This window comes from Eleutherodactylus coqui, chromosome 11 (assembly GCF_035609145.1).
Source record: "Eleutherodactylus coqui strain aEleCoq1 chromosome 11, aEleCoq1.hap1, whole genome shotgun sequence".
In the NCBI taxonomy this organism is placed as follows: domain Eukaryota; kingdom Metazoa; phylum Chordata; class Amphibia; order Anura; family Eleutherodactylidae; genus Eleutherodactylus; species Eleutherodactylus coqui.
This window is the reverse complement of record NC_089847.1, coordinates 6,881,531-6,898,797: the sequence shown is the minus strand read 5'-3', so window position 1 is coordinate 6,898,797 and position 17,267 is coordinate 6,881,531. Positions and strand designations below refer to the sequence as shown.

The window sequence follows — 17,267 nt, the reverse complement described above, 5'->3', positions numbered from 1 at the left end:
AGAAGTCAGTACAGAGATCTCTCCCATCATCTATTATACCCAGGACTGTAACAAATGGGCGCTCTAATAACTATGTATATCTATATCAGGGGTCAGTACAGAGATCTCTCCCATCATCTATTATACCCAGAACTGTAACAAGGAGGCGCTCTAATAAGTATATATAGCTATATCAGGAGTCAGTACAGATATCTCTCCCATCATCTATTATACCAAGGACTGTAACAAGGGGGCGCTCTAATAACTATGTATAGATATATCAGGGGTCAGTACAGAGATCTCTCTCATTACCTATTATACCCAGGAATGTGGCAGTAACAATGGGATATCTTCTACATATCAAGGAAAGAAGGTTTCTACACAGCATAGTAGGGATTCTTTACTGTAAAAGCAGCAAGATTATGGGACTTTCTGCCTAAAGATATGTTGATGGCGAATTCTATAAAAGAGTTCAAAAGTGGGCTGGACAGCATTCTTGAGCGATACAATAATATATGTTATAATTAGAGATGAGCGAACGTACTCGTCCGAGCTTGATACTCGTTCGAGTATTAGCGTGTTCGAGATGCTCGTTACTCGTGACGAGCACCACGCGATGTTCGAGTTACTTTCACTTTCATCTCTGAGACGTTAGCGTGCTTTTCTGGCCAATAGAAAGACTGGGAAGGCATTACAACTTCCCCCTGCGATGTTCAAGCCCTATACCACCCCCCTGCAGTGAGTGGCTGGTGAGATCAGGTGTCACCCGAGTATATAAATCGGCCCCTCCCGCGGCTCGCCACAGATGCATTCTGACAGAGATCAGGGACAGTGCTGCTGGTGCCGGAGCTGCTATAGGGAGAGTGTTAGGAGTTATTGTAGGCTTCAAGAACCCCAACGGTCCTTCTTAGGGCTACATCTGACCGTGTGCAGTAGGGTGGAGGCTGCTTTTTGCAGTGTTGCACATTTTTTTTTTTTGTATATCGGCCGTGCGGAGCATTGCGCCCTGCAGTAATTATACATAGTCCAGGGCCAGTAGTGGTGGTGAGGCAGGGACAGAAGACATATTTATTGAATATAGGCAGTGGGCTTTTCCAAAAACATTTGGGAAAAAAAATCTATTTGGGCTGCCTGTGACTGTCCTCAGTGTACTGGGTCTGTGCTGGGGGTAGTTGTCCTCCTAATTCATACGCAGCCAGCTAAGTGTTACAGCAGGCTTGCGCAAAATTATTTCCTGGCTCTGCTGTGCGTTCTGTAAGCGAAGTCAGCCTCCAACCACAGGCCAATAAGTGGCACATTTAATTACAGCGTTCTGTTTCTGCACTACTGGTAATACAGCATGCTGAGGGGTAGGGGTAGGCCTAGAGGACGTGGACGCGGGCGAGGACGCGGAGGCCCAAGTCAGGGTGTGGGCACAGGCCGAGCCAGTGCGGTGGCCAGGGGTAGAGGCAGGGCCAGACCGAATAATCCACCAACTGTTTCCCAAAGCGCCCCCTCGCACCATGCCACCCTGCAGAGGTCAAGGTGCTCTACGGTGTGGCAGTTTTTCACAGAGACGCCTGACGACCGACGAACAGTGGTGTGCAACCTTTGTTGCGCCAAGATCAGCTGGGGAGCCACCACCACCAGCATGCGCAGGCATATGATGGCCAAGCACCCCACAAGGTGGGACGAAGGCCGTTCACCGCCTCCGGTTTGCACCACTGCCTCTCCCCCTGTGCCCCAACCTGCCACTGACATCCAACCCCCCTCTGAGGACACAGGCACTACCGTCTCCTGGCCTGCACCCACACCCTCACCTCCGCTGCCCTCGGCCCCATCCAGCAATGTCTCTCAGTGCAGCGTCCAGACGTCGCTAGCGCCACTGTTTGAGCGCAAGCGCAAGTACGCCGCCACGCACCCGCACGCTCAAGCGTTAAACGTGCACATTGCCAAATTGATGAGCCTGGAGATGCTGCCGTATAGGCTTGTGGAAACGGAGGCTTTCAAAAGCATGACGGCAGCGGCAGCCCCGCGCTACTCGGTTCCCAGTCGCCACTACTTTTCCCGATGTGCCGTCCCAGCCCTGCACGACCACGTCTCCCGCAACATTGTACGCGCCATCACCAACGCGGTTACTGCCAAGGTCCACTTAACAACAGACACGTGGACAAGCACAGGCGGGCAGGGCCACTATATCTCCCTGACGGCACATTGGGTGAATTTAGTGGAGGCTGGGACAGAGTCAGAGCCTGGGACCGCTCACGTCCTACCTACCCCCAGAATTGCGGGCCCCAGCTCGGTGCTGGTATCTGCGGCGGTGTATGCTTCCTCCACTAAACCACCCTCCTCCTCCTCCTCCAACGCAACCTCTGTCTCGCAATCAAGATGTGGCAGCAGCAGCAGCACGTCGCCAGCAGTCGGTGTCGCGCGGCACGGCAGCACAGCGGTGGGCAAGCGTCAGCAGGCCATGCTGAACCTACTAAGCTTAGGAGAGAAGAGGCACACGGCCCACGAACTGCTGCAGGGTCTGACAGAGCAGACCGACCGCTGGCTTGCGCCGCTGAGCCTCCAACCGGGCATGGTCGTGTGTGACAACGGCCGTAACCTGGTGGCGGCTCTGCAGCTCGACAGCCTCACGCACGTGTCTTTAATTTGGTGGTCCAGCGCTTTCCGAAAAGCTACCCACACTTGTCATACCTGCTTGGAAAGGTGCGCCGGGTCAGCGCACATTTCCGCAACTCCAAGACCGACGCTGCCACCCTGCGGACCCTGCAACATCGGTTTAATCTGCCAGTGCACCGACTGCTGTGCGACGTGCCCACACGGTGGAACTCTACGCTCCACATGTTGGCCAGGCTCTATGAGCAGCGTAGAGCTATAGTGGAATACCAACTCCAACATGGGCGGCGTAGTGGGAGTCTTCAATTCTTCAATTCTTCAATTCTTTACAGAAGAGTGGGCCTGGTTGGCAGACATCTGTCAGGTCCTTGGAAAATTTGAGGAGTCTACCCAGATGGTGAGCGGGGATGCTGCAATCATTAGCGTCACCATTCCTCTGCTATGCCTCTTGAGAAGTTCCCTGCAAAGCATAAAGGCAGACGATTTGCACTCGGAAACGGAGGCGTGGGAAGACAGTGTGTCGCTGGATAGTTAGAGCACCCTCATGTCTATATCTCAACGCGTTGAGGAGGAGGAGGAGGGGGAGGAGCATGAGGAGGAGGGGGAAGAGACAGCTTGGCCCACTGCTGAGGGTACCCATGCTGCTTGCCTGTCATCCTTTCAGTGTGAATGGCCGGAGGAGGAGGAGGATCCTGAAAGTGTTCTTCCTAGTGAGGACAGCCATGTGTTGCGTACAGGTACCCTGGCACACATAGCTGACTTCATGTTAGGATGCCTTTCTCGTGACCCTCGCGTTACACGCATTCTGGCCACCATGGATTACTGGGTGTACACACTGCTCAACCCACGGTATAAAGAGAACCTTTCCACTCTCATTCCCGAAGAGGAAAGGGGTTCGAGAATGATGCTATACCACAGGGCGCTGGTGGACAAACTGATGGTAAACTTCCCATCCGACAGCGCTAGTGGCAGAAGGCACAGTTCCGAGGGCCAGGTAGCAGGGGAGGCGCAGAGATCAGGCAGCATGTACAGCGCAGGCAGGGGAACATTCTCCAAGGCCTTTGCCAGCTTTATGGCTCCCCAGCAAGACTGTGTCACCGCTCCCCAGTCAAGGCTGAGTTGGCGGGAGCACTGTAAAAGGATGGTGAGGGAGTACGTAGCCGATCGCACGACCGTCCTCGTTGACGCCTCTGCCCCCTACAACTACTGGGTGTCAAAGCTGGACACATCGCCTGAACTCGCGCTGTATGCCCTGGAGGTGCCTGCTTGTCCTGCGGCTAGCGTCTTGTCAGAGAGGGTGTTTAGTGCGGCTGGAGGAATCATCACGGAAAAGCGTACCCGCCTGTCAACCGACAGTGCCGACAGGCTTACACTCATCAAGATGAACAAAGCCTGGATTTCCCCAGACTTCTCTTCTCCACCAGCGGACAGCAGCGATACCTAAGCAATAAGTAGGCTGCACCCACGGATGGAAGCATCGTTCTCTATCACCATCAAAAACAGGGACATTTTTGCTTCATCAATCTGTGTATAATATTCCTCCTCCTCCTCCTGCTCCTCCTCCTGAAACCTCACGTAATCACGCCGAACGGGCAATTTTTCTTAGGCCCACAAGGCTCAGTCATATAATTTTTCTAAACAATTTTTATACATTTCAATGCTCATTAAAGCGTTGAAACTTGCACCTGAACCAATTTTTATTTTAACTGGGCTGCCTCCAGGCCTAGTTACCAATTAAGCCACATTAACCAAAGCGATTAATGGGTTTCACCTGCCCTCTTGGTTGGGCATGGGCAATTTTTCTGAGGTACATTAGTACTGTTGGTACACCAATTTTTGGGGGCCCTCGCCTACAGTGTAATCCAATTAATTTTTTGCCCACCTGCATTAAAGCTGACGTTACATCAGCTGTGCTGGGCACTGCAATGGGATATATTTATGTACCGCCGGTGGGTTCCAGGGAGCCACCCATGCTGTCGGTCCACACGGAGTTGTAACTACATGTGTCCACTTCTAAAGAACCCCAGTCTGACTGGGGCATGCAGTGTGGGCCGAAGCCCACCTGCATTAAACATGACATGACCTCAGCTGTGCTGGGCACTGCAATGGGATATATTTATGTACCGCCGGTGGGTTCCAGGGAGCCACCCATGCTGTAGGTCAACACGGAGTTGTAACTACATGTGTCCACTTCTAAAGAACCCCAGTCTGACTGGGGCATGCAGTGTGGGCCAAATCCCACCTGCATTAAACATGACATTACCTCAGCTGTGATGGGCAATGCTATGGGATATATTTATGTGCCGCCGGTGGCTTCCTGGCACCCACCCATGCTGTCGGTCCACAGGGACTTCAAAATAGGGAGTTGTACCTGCCTGTGTCTATGAATTAAAAAGCCCGGTCAGGTTGGGGCATGCAGTGTGGGCCGAAGCCCACCTGCATTTAATCGGACGTTACCTCAGCTGTGATGGGCACTGCAATGGGATACATTTATGTACAGCCGGTGGGTTCCAGGGAGCCACCCATGCTGTGTGTTTGCACACGGAATTCCCATTGCGGAGTTGTACCTGCCTGTGACTATTTATAAAAAACCGCGGTCTGATTGGGGCATGCAGACACCTTGACAGAATGAATAGTGTGTGGCACATAGGTTCCCCATTGCTATGCCCACGTGTGCAGCTCCTGATGGTGGTGGCACAGGATTATATTTCTCTTTGCTTCTGTACAGCATTGTGGGCTATCCCCCCGCCCCTTTTAAAGAGGGTCGCTGCCTAGCCGTGCCAACTCTCTGCAGTGTGTGCCTGCGGTTCCTCCTCATGGCAGACGCACTTATAAATAGACATGAGTGTGGCGTGGCATGAGGGCAGCTGAAGGCTGCGCAGGGACAATTTGGTGTGCGCTGTGGACACTGGGTCGTGCAGGGGGGGGGGGGGGGGGTTGGGCAGCATGTAACCCAGGAGAAGTGGCAGCGGAGTGTCATGCAGGCAGTGATTGTGCTTTGTTGGAGGTAGTGTGGTGCTTAGCTAAGGTATGCATTGCTAATGAGGGCTTTTCAGAAGTAAAAATTGTTGGGAGGGGGGGGGGCACTCTTGCCGCTATTGTGGCTTAATAGTGGGACTTGGGAACTTGAGATGCAGCCCAACATGTAGCCCCTCGCCTGCCCTATCCGTTGCTGTGTCGTTCCCATCACTTTCTTGAATTGCCCAGATTTTCACAAATGGAAACCTTAGCGAGCATCGGCGATATACAAAAATGCTCGGGTCGCCCATTGACTTCAATGGGGTTCGTTACTCAAAACGAACCCTCGAGCATCGCGAAAATTTTGTCCCGAGTAACGAGCACCCGAGCATTTTGGTGCTCGCTCATCTCTAGTTATAATCATTAATAACTAATTACTTCCAAAGGGCTGTTGATACAGGAATTATTCCGATTGTCAGATTAGATTCAGAAAATAAGTTTTTCCCTAAACAGGAAAAAAATTGCTTTCAACCTCACTGTTTTTTTGTTTTTGTTTTTTTCTGGATCAACATTGGGTGGTAATAGGCTCAACTGGATGGGTATGTCTCTTTTTTCAGCCTTACATACTATGTTACTATGTAATTCCTTCTCCCAGCAAAAACCCATGCACTAACGGCTCAGTATACATGTGTATGGAGAAGTTGGGGTGTGATACCTGTCGTCCTAATGAGTGTTTGCCCGACAGTTATCTAAAATATATGGGCAAGAGCTTTAACCTAACTCACCACAGGGGGCGTGAGCACCTAAAATGCCTAGCGCAGCCTAAACTCCAAGTACGGCTTTGTCTGTAAACTACACAATGATGACCCTGGGTGGAAATACACCATATATCATAGACAATATCTTTACCTGAAGAATCCTAGGACCCCCAGCCTGTACTGAATGGACACAGCCACTACGTTCTCAAGACCACTGAGTGCAGAGCCATCATACATGCTGGCCGACTCCATGACCAGCCCTCCACCATGTATGAAGGTCATGACCTAAGGGAGAGGGGAAAAGATTAAAATTTATATTTAATAGCAATGTAATTTCTTGGAAACAAAAAGACAAACACTACAACTCCCAACATCCTCTGATCACCGTCAGTTGTTAGGCAATGCTCGGGGCTTTAGTGACACAACAGCTGGAGAGCTAAACATTGCAGATCTACAATACTGATTAGAATAAGCATCAAGGTACTAACCTCCAGCTTCAGGATACTTACAGGTAGTTTGGATTTCGGGTCCCTGTCGGCAGGAGTAAACACATTGAGGTACAGGCAGTCTTCCGAGCACCGTGGCATCTTAAAGGGGGATTGGTAATATCCTTCAAGCATCTCAGACATTAAATCTTCCTGTAAACACCTGAAAACAGTAATAAATGCCATATTCTTCCGAGTCACTCTACGTAATAAATTTATATATCACCAAAGAGGATATACAGATGTAATAAATGCTAACATGACAGGTGCATCATGGGAACTCAATTTACAGCATTGATCATAAGTTGCAATCTAATGTTTTTGCATTTGTCCATTACACTAACACCACAAGTACAAGAGACTCACATGGGGGGATACTCCGAGGCATCTCTAACGGAGCTCCAGGGCTCAGGAGGTTTTGGGTCAGCAAATCTCAGTGGTCCAACTGGAGGTTTCGCAAAAGGGATGCCATAAAAAGCATTTACGGTTCTAGAGGTTTCCTTTACGGGCACTGTAACGCCCTGTAGTTGTCCATATTTTGTGGTCACTAACGGCCTTTCACCATTTTGACCTACGGAGAAAAACAAATTATTAAGTGATTCATTATTTAATTAATTAATGTAAACATGTACAATAATAAAGGCAACTAGAACACCACTCTATATATAAGAATATACCAACTATAATATTTCCCCTATGTACAAGAATAAAGCTACTATAATACTGCCCCCTATATACAATAATATAACTACTATAATACTGCCCCCTATGTACAAGAATATAACTATTATAATACTGCCCCCTATGTACAAGAATATAACTACTATAATACTGCCCCCATGTACAAGAATATAATTACTATAATACTGCCCCTATGTACAAGAATATAACTACTATAATACTGCCCCTATGTACAAGAATATAACTATTATAATACTGCCCCCTATGTACAAGAATATAACTACTATAATACTGCCCTCTATGTACAAGAATATAACTACTATAATACTGCCTCCATGTGCAAGAATATAACTACTATAATACTGCCTCCATGTGCAAGAATATAACTACTATAATACTGCCCACTATGTACAAGAATATAACTACTATAATACTGCCCCATGTGCAAGAATATAACTACTATAATACTGCCCACTATGTACAAGAATATAAATACTATAATATTATCCCCTATGTAGAAGGATATAACTACTATAATACTGCCCCCTATGTACAAGAATGTAACTACTATAATACTGCCCCCTATGCACAAGAAAATAGCTACTATAATACTGCCCCCTATGTACAAGAATATAACTACTATAATACTGCTCCTATGTACAAGAATATAACTACTATTATACTGCACCCTATGTACAAGAATATAACTACTATAATACTGCTCCTATGTACAAGAATATAAATACTATAATACTGCCTCCTATGTACAAGTATATAACTACTATAATACTTCCCAATATGTACAAGAATATAACTACTATAATACTGCCTTTATGTACAAGAATATAAATACTATAATATTATCCCCTATGTAGAAGGATATAACTACTATAATACTGCCCCCTATGCACAAGAAAATAGCTACTATAATACTGCCCCCTATGTACAAGAATATAACTACTATAATACTGCTCCTATGTACAAGAATATAACTACTATTATACTGCACCCTATGTACAAGAATATAACTACTATAATACTGCTCCTATGTACAAGAATATAAATACTATAATACTGCCTCCTATGTACAAGTATATAACTACTATAATACTTCCCAATATGTACAAGAATATAACTACTATAATACTGCCTCTATGTACAAGAATATAACTATTATAACACTGCCCCCTATGTACAAGAATATAACTACTATAATAGTTCCCCCCTATGTACAAGAATATAACTACTATAATACTGCCTCTATGTACAAGATTATAACTACTATAATACTGCCCCCTGTGTACAAGAATATAACTACTATAATACTGCCCCCTATGTACAAGAATATAACTACTATAATACTGCCTCTATGTACAAGAATATAACTACTATAATACTGCCCCCTATGTACAAGAATATAACTACTATAATACTGCCCCCTATGTACAAGAATATAACTACTATAATACTGCCTCTATGTACAAGAATATAACTACTATAACACTGCCCCCTATGTACAAGAATATAAATACTATAATATTATCCCTTTTGTAGAAGGATATAACTACTATAATACTGCCCCCTATGCACAAGAATATAGCTACTATAATACTGCCCCCTATGTACAAGAATATAACTACTATAATACTGCCCCTATGTACAAGAATATAACTACTATAATACTGCTCCTATGTACAAGAATTTAACTACTATAATACTGCCCCCTATGTACAAGAATTTAACTACTATAATACTGCCCCCTATGTACAAGAATATAACTACTATAATACTGCCTCTATGTACAAGAATATAACTACTATAACACTGCCCCCTATGTACAAGAATATAAATACTATAATATTATCCCTTTTGTAGAAGGATATAACTACTATAATACTGCCCCCTATGTACAAGAATATAACTACTATTATACTGCCCCCTATGTACAAGTATATAACTACTATAATACTGCCCCCTATGTACAAGAATATAACTACTATAATATTGCCCCCTATGTGCAAGAATATAACTACTATAATACTGCCCCCTATGTACAAGAATATAACTACTATAATACTGCCCTCTATGTACAAGAATATAACGTTTGTGACTTACTACTGAAGAATTCTTCCTCTCAGATATGTGAATTATTAATAGTTGAGGGACCCAATGTTCGCTGTGTGAACATAAAATATTTGGAAAAGTAATTGCTGTGAATCTCCCCTCTTCCCTTCTTCTTTCTCTCTTCCTCTCCCTCCCAGTTCTCCATGCCGCTTCTCTCTCCACCCCTTTTCCATGCCGCTTCTCCCTCCACCCTCCATGCTGATGCTCTCTCCCCGTTCTTCATGCTGCTTCTCTCTTCCTCCCGTACATGCCGCTTCTCTCCCCCCCTCTCCATGTTGCTTCTCTGCCCACCTCTGTGCCGCTTCTCAACCCCCCTCTCAATGTCTCTCTCACTCCCTCCTCTCCATGTCACTTCTCACTCCCCCTCTCCATATCGCTTCCCACTCCCCCCTCTCCATGTCAATTCTCACTCCCCCCTTTCCATGTTGCTTATCACTCCCCCTTTTCCGTGCCGCTTCTCTCTCCCTCCTCTCCATGCCAGATGTGATTTTCTCACCCTCCATGCCACATCTCTCTCTCTCCCACCCTCCATGCAGCTTCTCTCTTCCCCCCCTTCATGCCACTTTCTCCCCTCCAAGCTTCTTCTCCCTCCCCCATGCTGCTTCTCTCTCCCCCTCTGCATGCTGCTTCTCTCCATCTCTCCATGCCACTTCTCTCCTCCCAATACCGCTTCTCTGCACCCCTCCATGCCACTTCTGTCATTTCCCCCACCCTCCATGACGCTTCTCTCTACCTCCTCTCTATGCCACTTCTCTCCCCTCCATGCCGCTTCTCTCCCCCCCGTCAATGCCACTTCTCTTCCCCCCAGTCCATGCGGGTTCTCTCTGCCCCCCTCTCCATGCCACTTCTTTCTCTCCACCACTTTCCCCCTCTGGTGTGTGTCTGTGTCTGTATCTCCCACCACAGTGTGTCTCTCTCACCATCACTTCTGTCTCTCTCAGGTGCTTCAGCAAGCAGAGACATTCATAGTCATGTGACTGTGAGGGAGAGAGACGTCACGCAACTATGAAAGTCACTTAACAACGCACGGTATGTGTCTGTGTGTATCTGTGTCTGTGTGTATCTGTGTCTGTGTGTGTTTGTCGCTTCTTTCATAGCAGCGCTCCAGCCAGCAGGGACGTTCATAGTCTCCTTAGAGATAGATGTCTTCAGACTGTGAATGTTTCTTAGCAATGCTTGAATCTGCATAACGGTGCTACTGGCTGAAGCACTGCTGTACTTATCATGAGGAACTTTAACAGAGCCCGACGGGTCACTGAATGTACCTGCCTCAAATATTTGGATTTTACGGTGGTGGTCTGCATTTAAGGAATTGAAAGACACCAAAATCATCATCCTAAAGTGAGGCAAACTGGTCAAAGTGTGGTGCAGGAAAAAGCATGTAGGTCTTTTCATATTAGATTTGTTTGATTTGTTGCCAAATAAAGAATATTCTGAATGAGAAGAAATTCTGATCTGCTGGTTGATGGGTGGGGATTATATCTGCGCTGCTCTCTCTATTGGTTCCCGTATGCTTCCCATTACATCCTGCGTTCTGGTATTTGGCACCCAGTTCTTACCTGTTACAATAGCTGATAGAACCAGGGGGCCGAGGAGGAGAATGTGCGGCAGAATCGCCATGTCCGTGCTCTGCGGTCTCCGTGTGGAAGCTGTTCTCCTTCTGCTCCACAGCCTTTATCACACTGGATGTTCTCGCATTAATAACAGTAAATCTCTAGTTATTATGTAGCAAGTCACAGGTCTGCCGGTGGTGGCATTGTAAGCCAAGGTTCACAGCCACACCCTGTAATCTACGTACAGCCTGGCTGCTGTCCATATATCCTAAAGATAAATATTAAAGGTAAAGTCCCATGGTGCAAGCACCGAGTCATGACCAACTCCTAGATAAGTATTAGCGGCCCTTTAACCCCTGAGTTGATGAGAGTTTATTGTGATCTGGAGTAAAAGTAACTGCATACAAAGCAAACTTCTACGATTCTGCATTAATAACATTCAATAACGCAAATTTTATAGAATAATTGCTAAAAGGAGAACTGCTAATTATGAAATATATTATATATACACACACAAGGATTAGTCTCGCTAGGATCGCCATTATGTCCTCATAAGGTCATTGGCACATGTCCATGAACTCAGTCCTAACCAGAACTTCTCTTTACTCTGGCTCCAGATGGCTTTATTACACAATCACAGCATGTACTGCACATAATAACTGCTGTTAGGGAAATCATCTGAGATTTCTTAGCATGTTTCATTGCCTGGTCCAAATTAAATGAGGGGTCGTGTACACAGATCACTGACATATGACACAGTCTGTATCATCCGACAGTGAAAGCTCTTCTGAGTATATTACCAAGTAGACTATATATATATATATATATATATATATATATATATGTTCAGTTACATATGGTCAGAAATACATGCCCCCTGTAATCATAAGAACTCGTCATTGGCTCAAGGTGCTAATGGTTTAACATATGTTAATACCTCAAGGCGTGTCACTACTAAATACGTCATTCCTAGGAACCTGAAACTTAGTTCTGTATAAACTGTTTGTTAGGTGCACTGTTCAGACACAATCTTCTGCTTCTGTGTCTGGCAAAAATGGGCGTTGTCCTGCTCTCCCTGTTCACTGAGCTTATATTTACTTTCTTCCAGCACTCCTAGGGTTAATAGCTTCTCATCTCCTATTCAGCTGATGCTCCTTTTCTAATCACTGCCCTGTATAGCTGCCCTGGGCCTTTCAGACCTTGCTGCAGTGTTGATGAGAGTTTGTTCCTATGTCTTCATGTCCAGCCGCTGCTTCGTCAGTTACCTTGCTACCTTGCTGCCTGCTTATGTTCCGTGTTCTTCGTTAATGTACTTTGTGGTTTGTTATTCTCGTCTGCTTCACCGTTTATCCTTGTCCGCTTGTTCCTCCTTTGTTTCTGGACTCCCGGTTGTGCGATCAATTATAGGACACAGCGATTCGCAGAACGCGCCTATCTCCATTCTGCGCATCGCTGTGTTCTATATATGCGCTCAATGGGGCTGGCGGCAGCAGCCCCGACCCCATTGAGAACATATACTTAAAGATCGTTCTCCTCTGCCACAGCTGTTACAGCTGTGGCAGAGAAGAACGATGTTCACCCATTGAATTCAATGGAGCCGGTAATACAGCCGGCTCCATTGAAAGCAATGGGCTGCCAGCGAGCGCGGGATGAATTTTCGGGAAGGGCTTAAAAATATAAGCCCTTCCCTGAAAACCATCCTAAAATGTGTAAAAAAAAAAAAAGTAAACTCACCTTTTCCCTGCAACCGGAGTTCAGCAGCGTCCGGCCGGCAGTTCTCCTGAACTGCTCTGTGTAGTATTCAACAGGCGGGGATTTAAAATCCCCGCCTGCTGAATGAGCTGCCTCTGATTGGTCACAGCCCTCACCAATCAGAGGCAGCTCTTACTCATCCATTCATGAATTCATGAATGGGTGAGTGAGTGCTGCCGCTGATTGGCTGAGCGCAGGGACCAATCAGAGGCAGCTCTCAGCTATTGAATGACAGCTGAGAGCTGCCTCTGATTGGTCCCTGCGCTCAGCCAATCAAAGGCAGCACTCACTCACCCATTCATGAATTCATGAATGGGTGAGTGAGAGCTGCCTCTGATTGGTGAGGGCTGTGATCAATCAGAGGCAGCCCATTCAGCAGGCGTGGATTTTAAATCCCCGCCTGCTGAATACTGCACAGAGCAGTTCAGGAGAACTGCCGGCTGGACGTGGCTGAACTCCGGCTGCAGGGAAAAGGTGAGTATCCTTTTTTTTTATTTTTACACATTTTAGGATGGTTTTCAGGGAAGGGCTTATATTTTTAAGCCCTTCCCGAAAATTCATCCTGCGCTCGCCGGCAGCCCATTGCTTTCAATGGAGCCGGCTGTATTGCCGGCTCCATTGAATTCAATGGGCGAACATTGTTCTCCTATGACACAGCTGTGCCACAGTGAAAGCGCCCCACACTGCCCGCTATCCTCTGCCACAGCTGTGGGACAGCTGTGGCAGAGGATAGTGGGCAGTGTGGGGCGGTTTCACTGAAAATGCTGCTAGGTGCAGCTTTTTCAGCGAATCGTCGGCCCCGGTCACGCGATTTGCGAATGCACATCCGTTAAGCGATCCGCAAATCGCGGCGAAAAAACGCCCGTGTGACCGAGGCCTAGGTCAGCGCCTACAGAAAGACCGTGGGGTCGTCCTTATCGGGACGAGTGCTCCGCTTGTAGGCAAGGGTCTTGCTCTCTTGGTTATCAGTTCAGAGCAAGACACCTTCTCTAGTTTTCATCCATATACGGGGCTGTTCATCTGGTATCTAACTCCCACACTGGGGTTGGCTGTCAGCCGTGCTGGATCAGATCTTCACCTACCCAGTAGATTGACACAGTGGTTCCACATCGACAGTCCTCACACTGTTCTAGCAGTTTCTATATGCAAAGGGGATTAATAAGACAAGTGCTGTGGAGAAAGCCCTCTTGAGAAGTGCGAAGGCCTTCACTGTTTCCTGCGATCAGGAATCAACTCTCACCCCCTTCCTGGTCAAGTCAGGAGCTCAGTTCCTGCTCCTGGGCTCTTCCATCCTCCCCCCCCCCTGCACACTAGGAGGACGTATATCGGCTCGGCGTGAAAACTGAGCCGATATACGTTCGTGTGAATGCACCCTAAAGGATATCACATTTCCAATGTGGATAGATTTTTGTGAATTATTCTGCCTTGTTGTAACTCATGTCTCTGTTATTGGCGCTAACATCTTATAGGCCTTATCTGCATCCATCAAATTCTCACCATATGGATCGGTACGGGTTGAGACCTCAGGTGACAGTTCAGAAGAGTTTTGTAAACTAACTGCTCTCTTGGTGGATGCAGCTCATGTGTTTGTCCAGACAGCTGCTGCAGAAACTCAGCTTTCCGCAGGTCCTGACAAATTGTGGGCCACCTCCAAGACAGACATAGGGGAATTGGATGTACCCCCTATGATGCTATATCTGAAATCTGGATCCTGTCTCTTTAGGGAATGGGAGAGCCTCATTAACACCACTAATGCATGTGTCAGAAACACCAATGTTAGACATGGAAATACTCCAAGACATGCAAGCACATACCCCACCAGAAGAAATCAAACACTGGGTGGACAAAGGAGCTGTACAAAAACATGGCTTGTACATCTCCACAGAGAAAAAAAACAACCTTTCTTACCTAAATCTTTCTTCAGATATGCAACAGTTTTGAGCCATGGCCTGTGTCATGTCTCTACAGGGGGGATGGTAGCGCTCATATCGAAAGTATTCACAGCCTATGGGTTGACAAACTACTCTAAAAAATGTTGTTTGTCTTGTATTATTTGTGCTAAGCACAATGCACAAGGAAATATAAGACCAAGGAGGGGTGCTGTCCTACACCTCAGTGTCCCTTCCAACACATTTGTATGGACTACATAGAATTAAACAAATGTGAAGGTAAGAAATACTGCCTAGTTGTCATAGATGCTTTAACCAAATGGGTAGAAGTGTTTTCCACAAGTCAACCAGACACCTCTACAGTGGTAAAAACATTATTAAGGGAACTATTACCCAGGTTTGGGATTCCAGAGCGGATCTATAATGATAACGGGACACATTTTGTAAATCACTAAGCTAAGAGAAGTACTTCCCATAGACTGTGCATATCACCCCCAGTCAGCAGGGCTGGTAGAAAGACATAATGGAATCTTAGAGAATAAACTGAAAAAGGTTATGGACCAGGCAGGCAGGAATTGGGTATGTTGCCTTCCCTTAGCAGTACTCAGCATTCACATTACACCTAACAAGGAAGGGTTAAGTCTAGAGATGAGCGAACTTACTCGTCCGAGCTTGATGCTCGCTCGAGTATTAGAGTACTCGAGATGCTCGTTACTCGAGACGAGCACCACAGGGTACTCAAGTCAATTCGATTTCTTTCCCTGCATGCTTTGCGCCATTTTCTGGCCAGTAGACATGAAGGGAAGGCATTACAACTTCCTTCTGTGACGTTCCAGCCCTTTCCCACCCCCCTGCAGTGAGTGGCTGATGAGGTCAGGTGACCTCAGACACACGCTGGCAGAGATTAGGGATAGTGCTGGTGCTGCTATAGGGAGAGTGTTAGGCTGCAGTACTGGTGAGGCAGGGACAGTGCAACTGTAGAATCCGGTCAACAAGTACTCCAAAACAGCTCCTTCTTAGGGCTCCCTGTGACCGTGTGCATTACTGTTGTGGCTGCTGGGAGTTGTAGTGGCTCACTATTAGCCAGCTAGGCCTTTTTGCATCCTAGTGTATAATTTTTTCGACCTGCAGTGTGCGTTACATAACCGCTGTGATCCTCCAAGTGCAGGCCAATAATTGCATAATTTTTTACACCGCTCTGTGCGTCCTGTCAACTTCACGCACAGCGTACGGCCACAGCCGCTGATAGAGGGAAAGACATATACACCCTATCTAGGCTGTTGGCTTTTTCAAAAAAATCTGGAAAAAAACTCCTCCTTAGGGCTACCTATGACCATGTGCAGTTTACTGCGTGGATGTTGGGAGTTGTAGTGGCTCACTATTAGCCAGCTAGGCCTTTTTGCAGCCTAGCGTATAATTTTTTGCGGCCTGCAGTGTGAGTTACATAACCGCTGTCAGCCTACAACTGCAGGCCAATAATTGCATAATTATTCAGACCGCCCTGTGTCTGCTCTATTCTAAATACACCATGCTGAGGGGTCGGGGTAGGCCTAGAGGCCGTGGACGCGGGCGAGGACGCGGAGGTCGAAGTGAGGGTGTGGGCACAGGCCGAGTTACTGGTCCAGGTGAATCGCAGCCGGCTGCTGCGGGCTTAGTAGAGAGGCACGTTTCTGGGGTCCCCAGCTTCATATCACAATTTTTGGGTTCACATGATAGACCTTTATTACAAACAGAGCAGTGTGAGCAGGTCCTGTCGTGGATGGCAGAAAATGCATCCAGCGATGTATCGACCACCCAGTCTTATACGCCGTCCACTGCTGCAACTCTGAATCCTCTGGCTGCTGCTCCTCCTTCCTCCCAGCCTCCTCACTCCATGAAAATGACACATTCTGATCAGCAGACAGACTCCCAGGAAATGTTCTCGGGCCCCTGCCTCGATTGGGAAAAAATAGCTCCTCCCTCACCTGAGGAGTTTGTCGTGACTGATGTCCAACTTTTGGAAAGTTCCCGGGGTCCGGGTGATGAGGCTGGGGACTTCCATCAACTGTCTCAAGAGCTTTCAGTGGGTGAGGAGGACGATGATGGGATACAGTTGTCTATCTGTGAGGTAGTAGTAAGGGCAGTAAGTCCGAGGGAGGAGTGCACAGAGGATTCGGAGGAAGAGCCGCTGGACGATGAGGTGACTGACCCCACCTAGTTCGCTAAGCCACTTGAGGACAGGTCTTCAGAGGGGGAGGCAAGTGCAGCAGCAGGACAGCTTGGAAGAGGCAGTGGGGTGGCCAGGGGTAGAGGCAGGGCCAGAGCGAAGACTCCACCAACTGTTTCCCAAAGCAACTCCTCGCGCCAAGCCACCCTGCAGAGGCCTAGGTCTTCAAAGGTGTGGATGTTTTCCAGTGAGAGCGCAGACGACCGACGAACAGTGGTGTGCAACCTGTGTCGCACCAATATCCACTGGATCCAAGAGCCACCAGTACCAGCCTCACCACC

General features: G+C 47.2%; 1 protein-coding gene across 1 annotated transcript in view; it reads right to left on the bottom strand.

The window, feature by feature from the left end:
• Positions 1 to 11,325, bottom strand: part of LOC136581971 (fatty acyl-CoA hydrolase precursor, medium chain-like) — a 43,243-nt gene extending 31,918 nt beyond the window's left edge. The window contains exons 1-4 of the mRNA XM_066582689.1: positions 11,146 to 11,325; positions 7,148 to 7,352; positions 6,806 to 6,944; positions 6,448 to 6,581 (exon numbers count right to left, since the gene is read on the bottom strand). Coding sequence (XP_066438786.1) covers positions 6,448 to 6,581; positions 6,806 to 6,944; positions 7,148 to 7,352; positions 11,146 to 11,206 — 539 coding nt within the window. The 5' untranslated portion in view covers positions 11,207 to 11,325. The remainder of the gene's footprint in view (positions 1 to 6,447; positions 6,582 to 6,805; positions 6,945 to 7,147; positions 7,353 to 11,145) is intronic.
• Between the last annotated feature and the right edge of the window lie 5,942 nt (positions 11,326 to 17,267).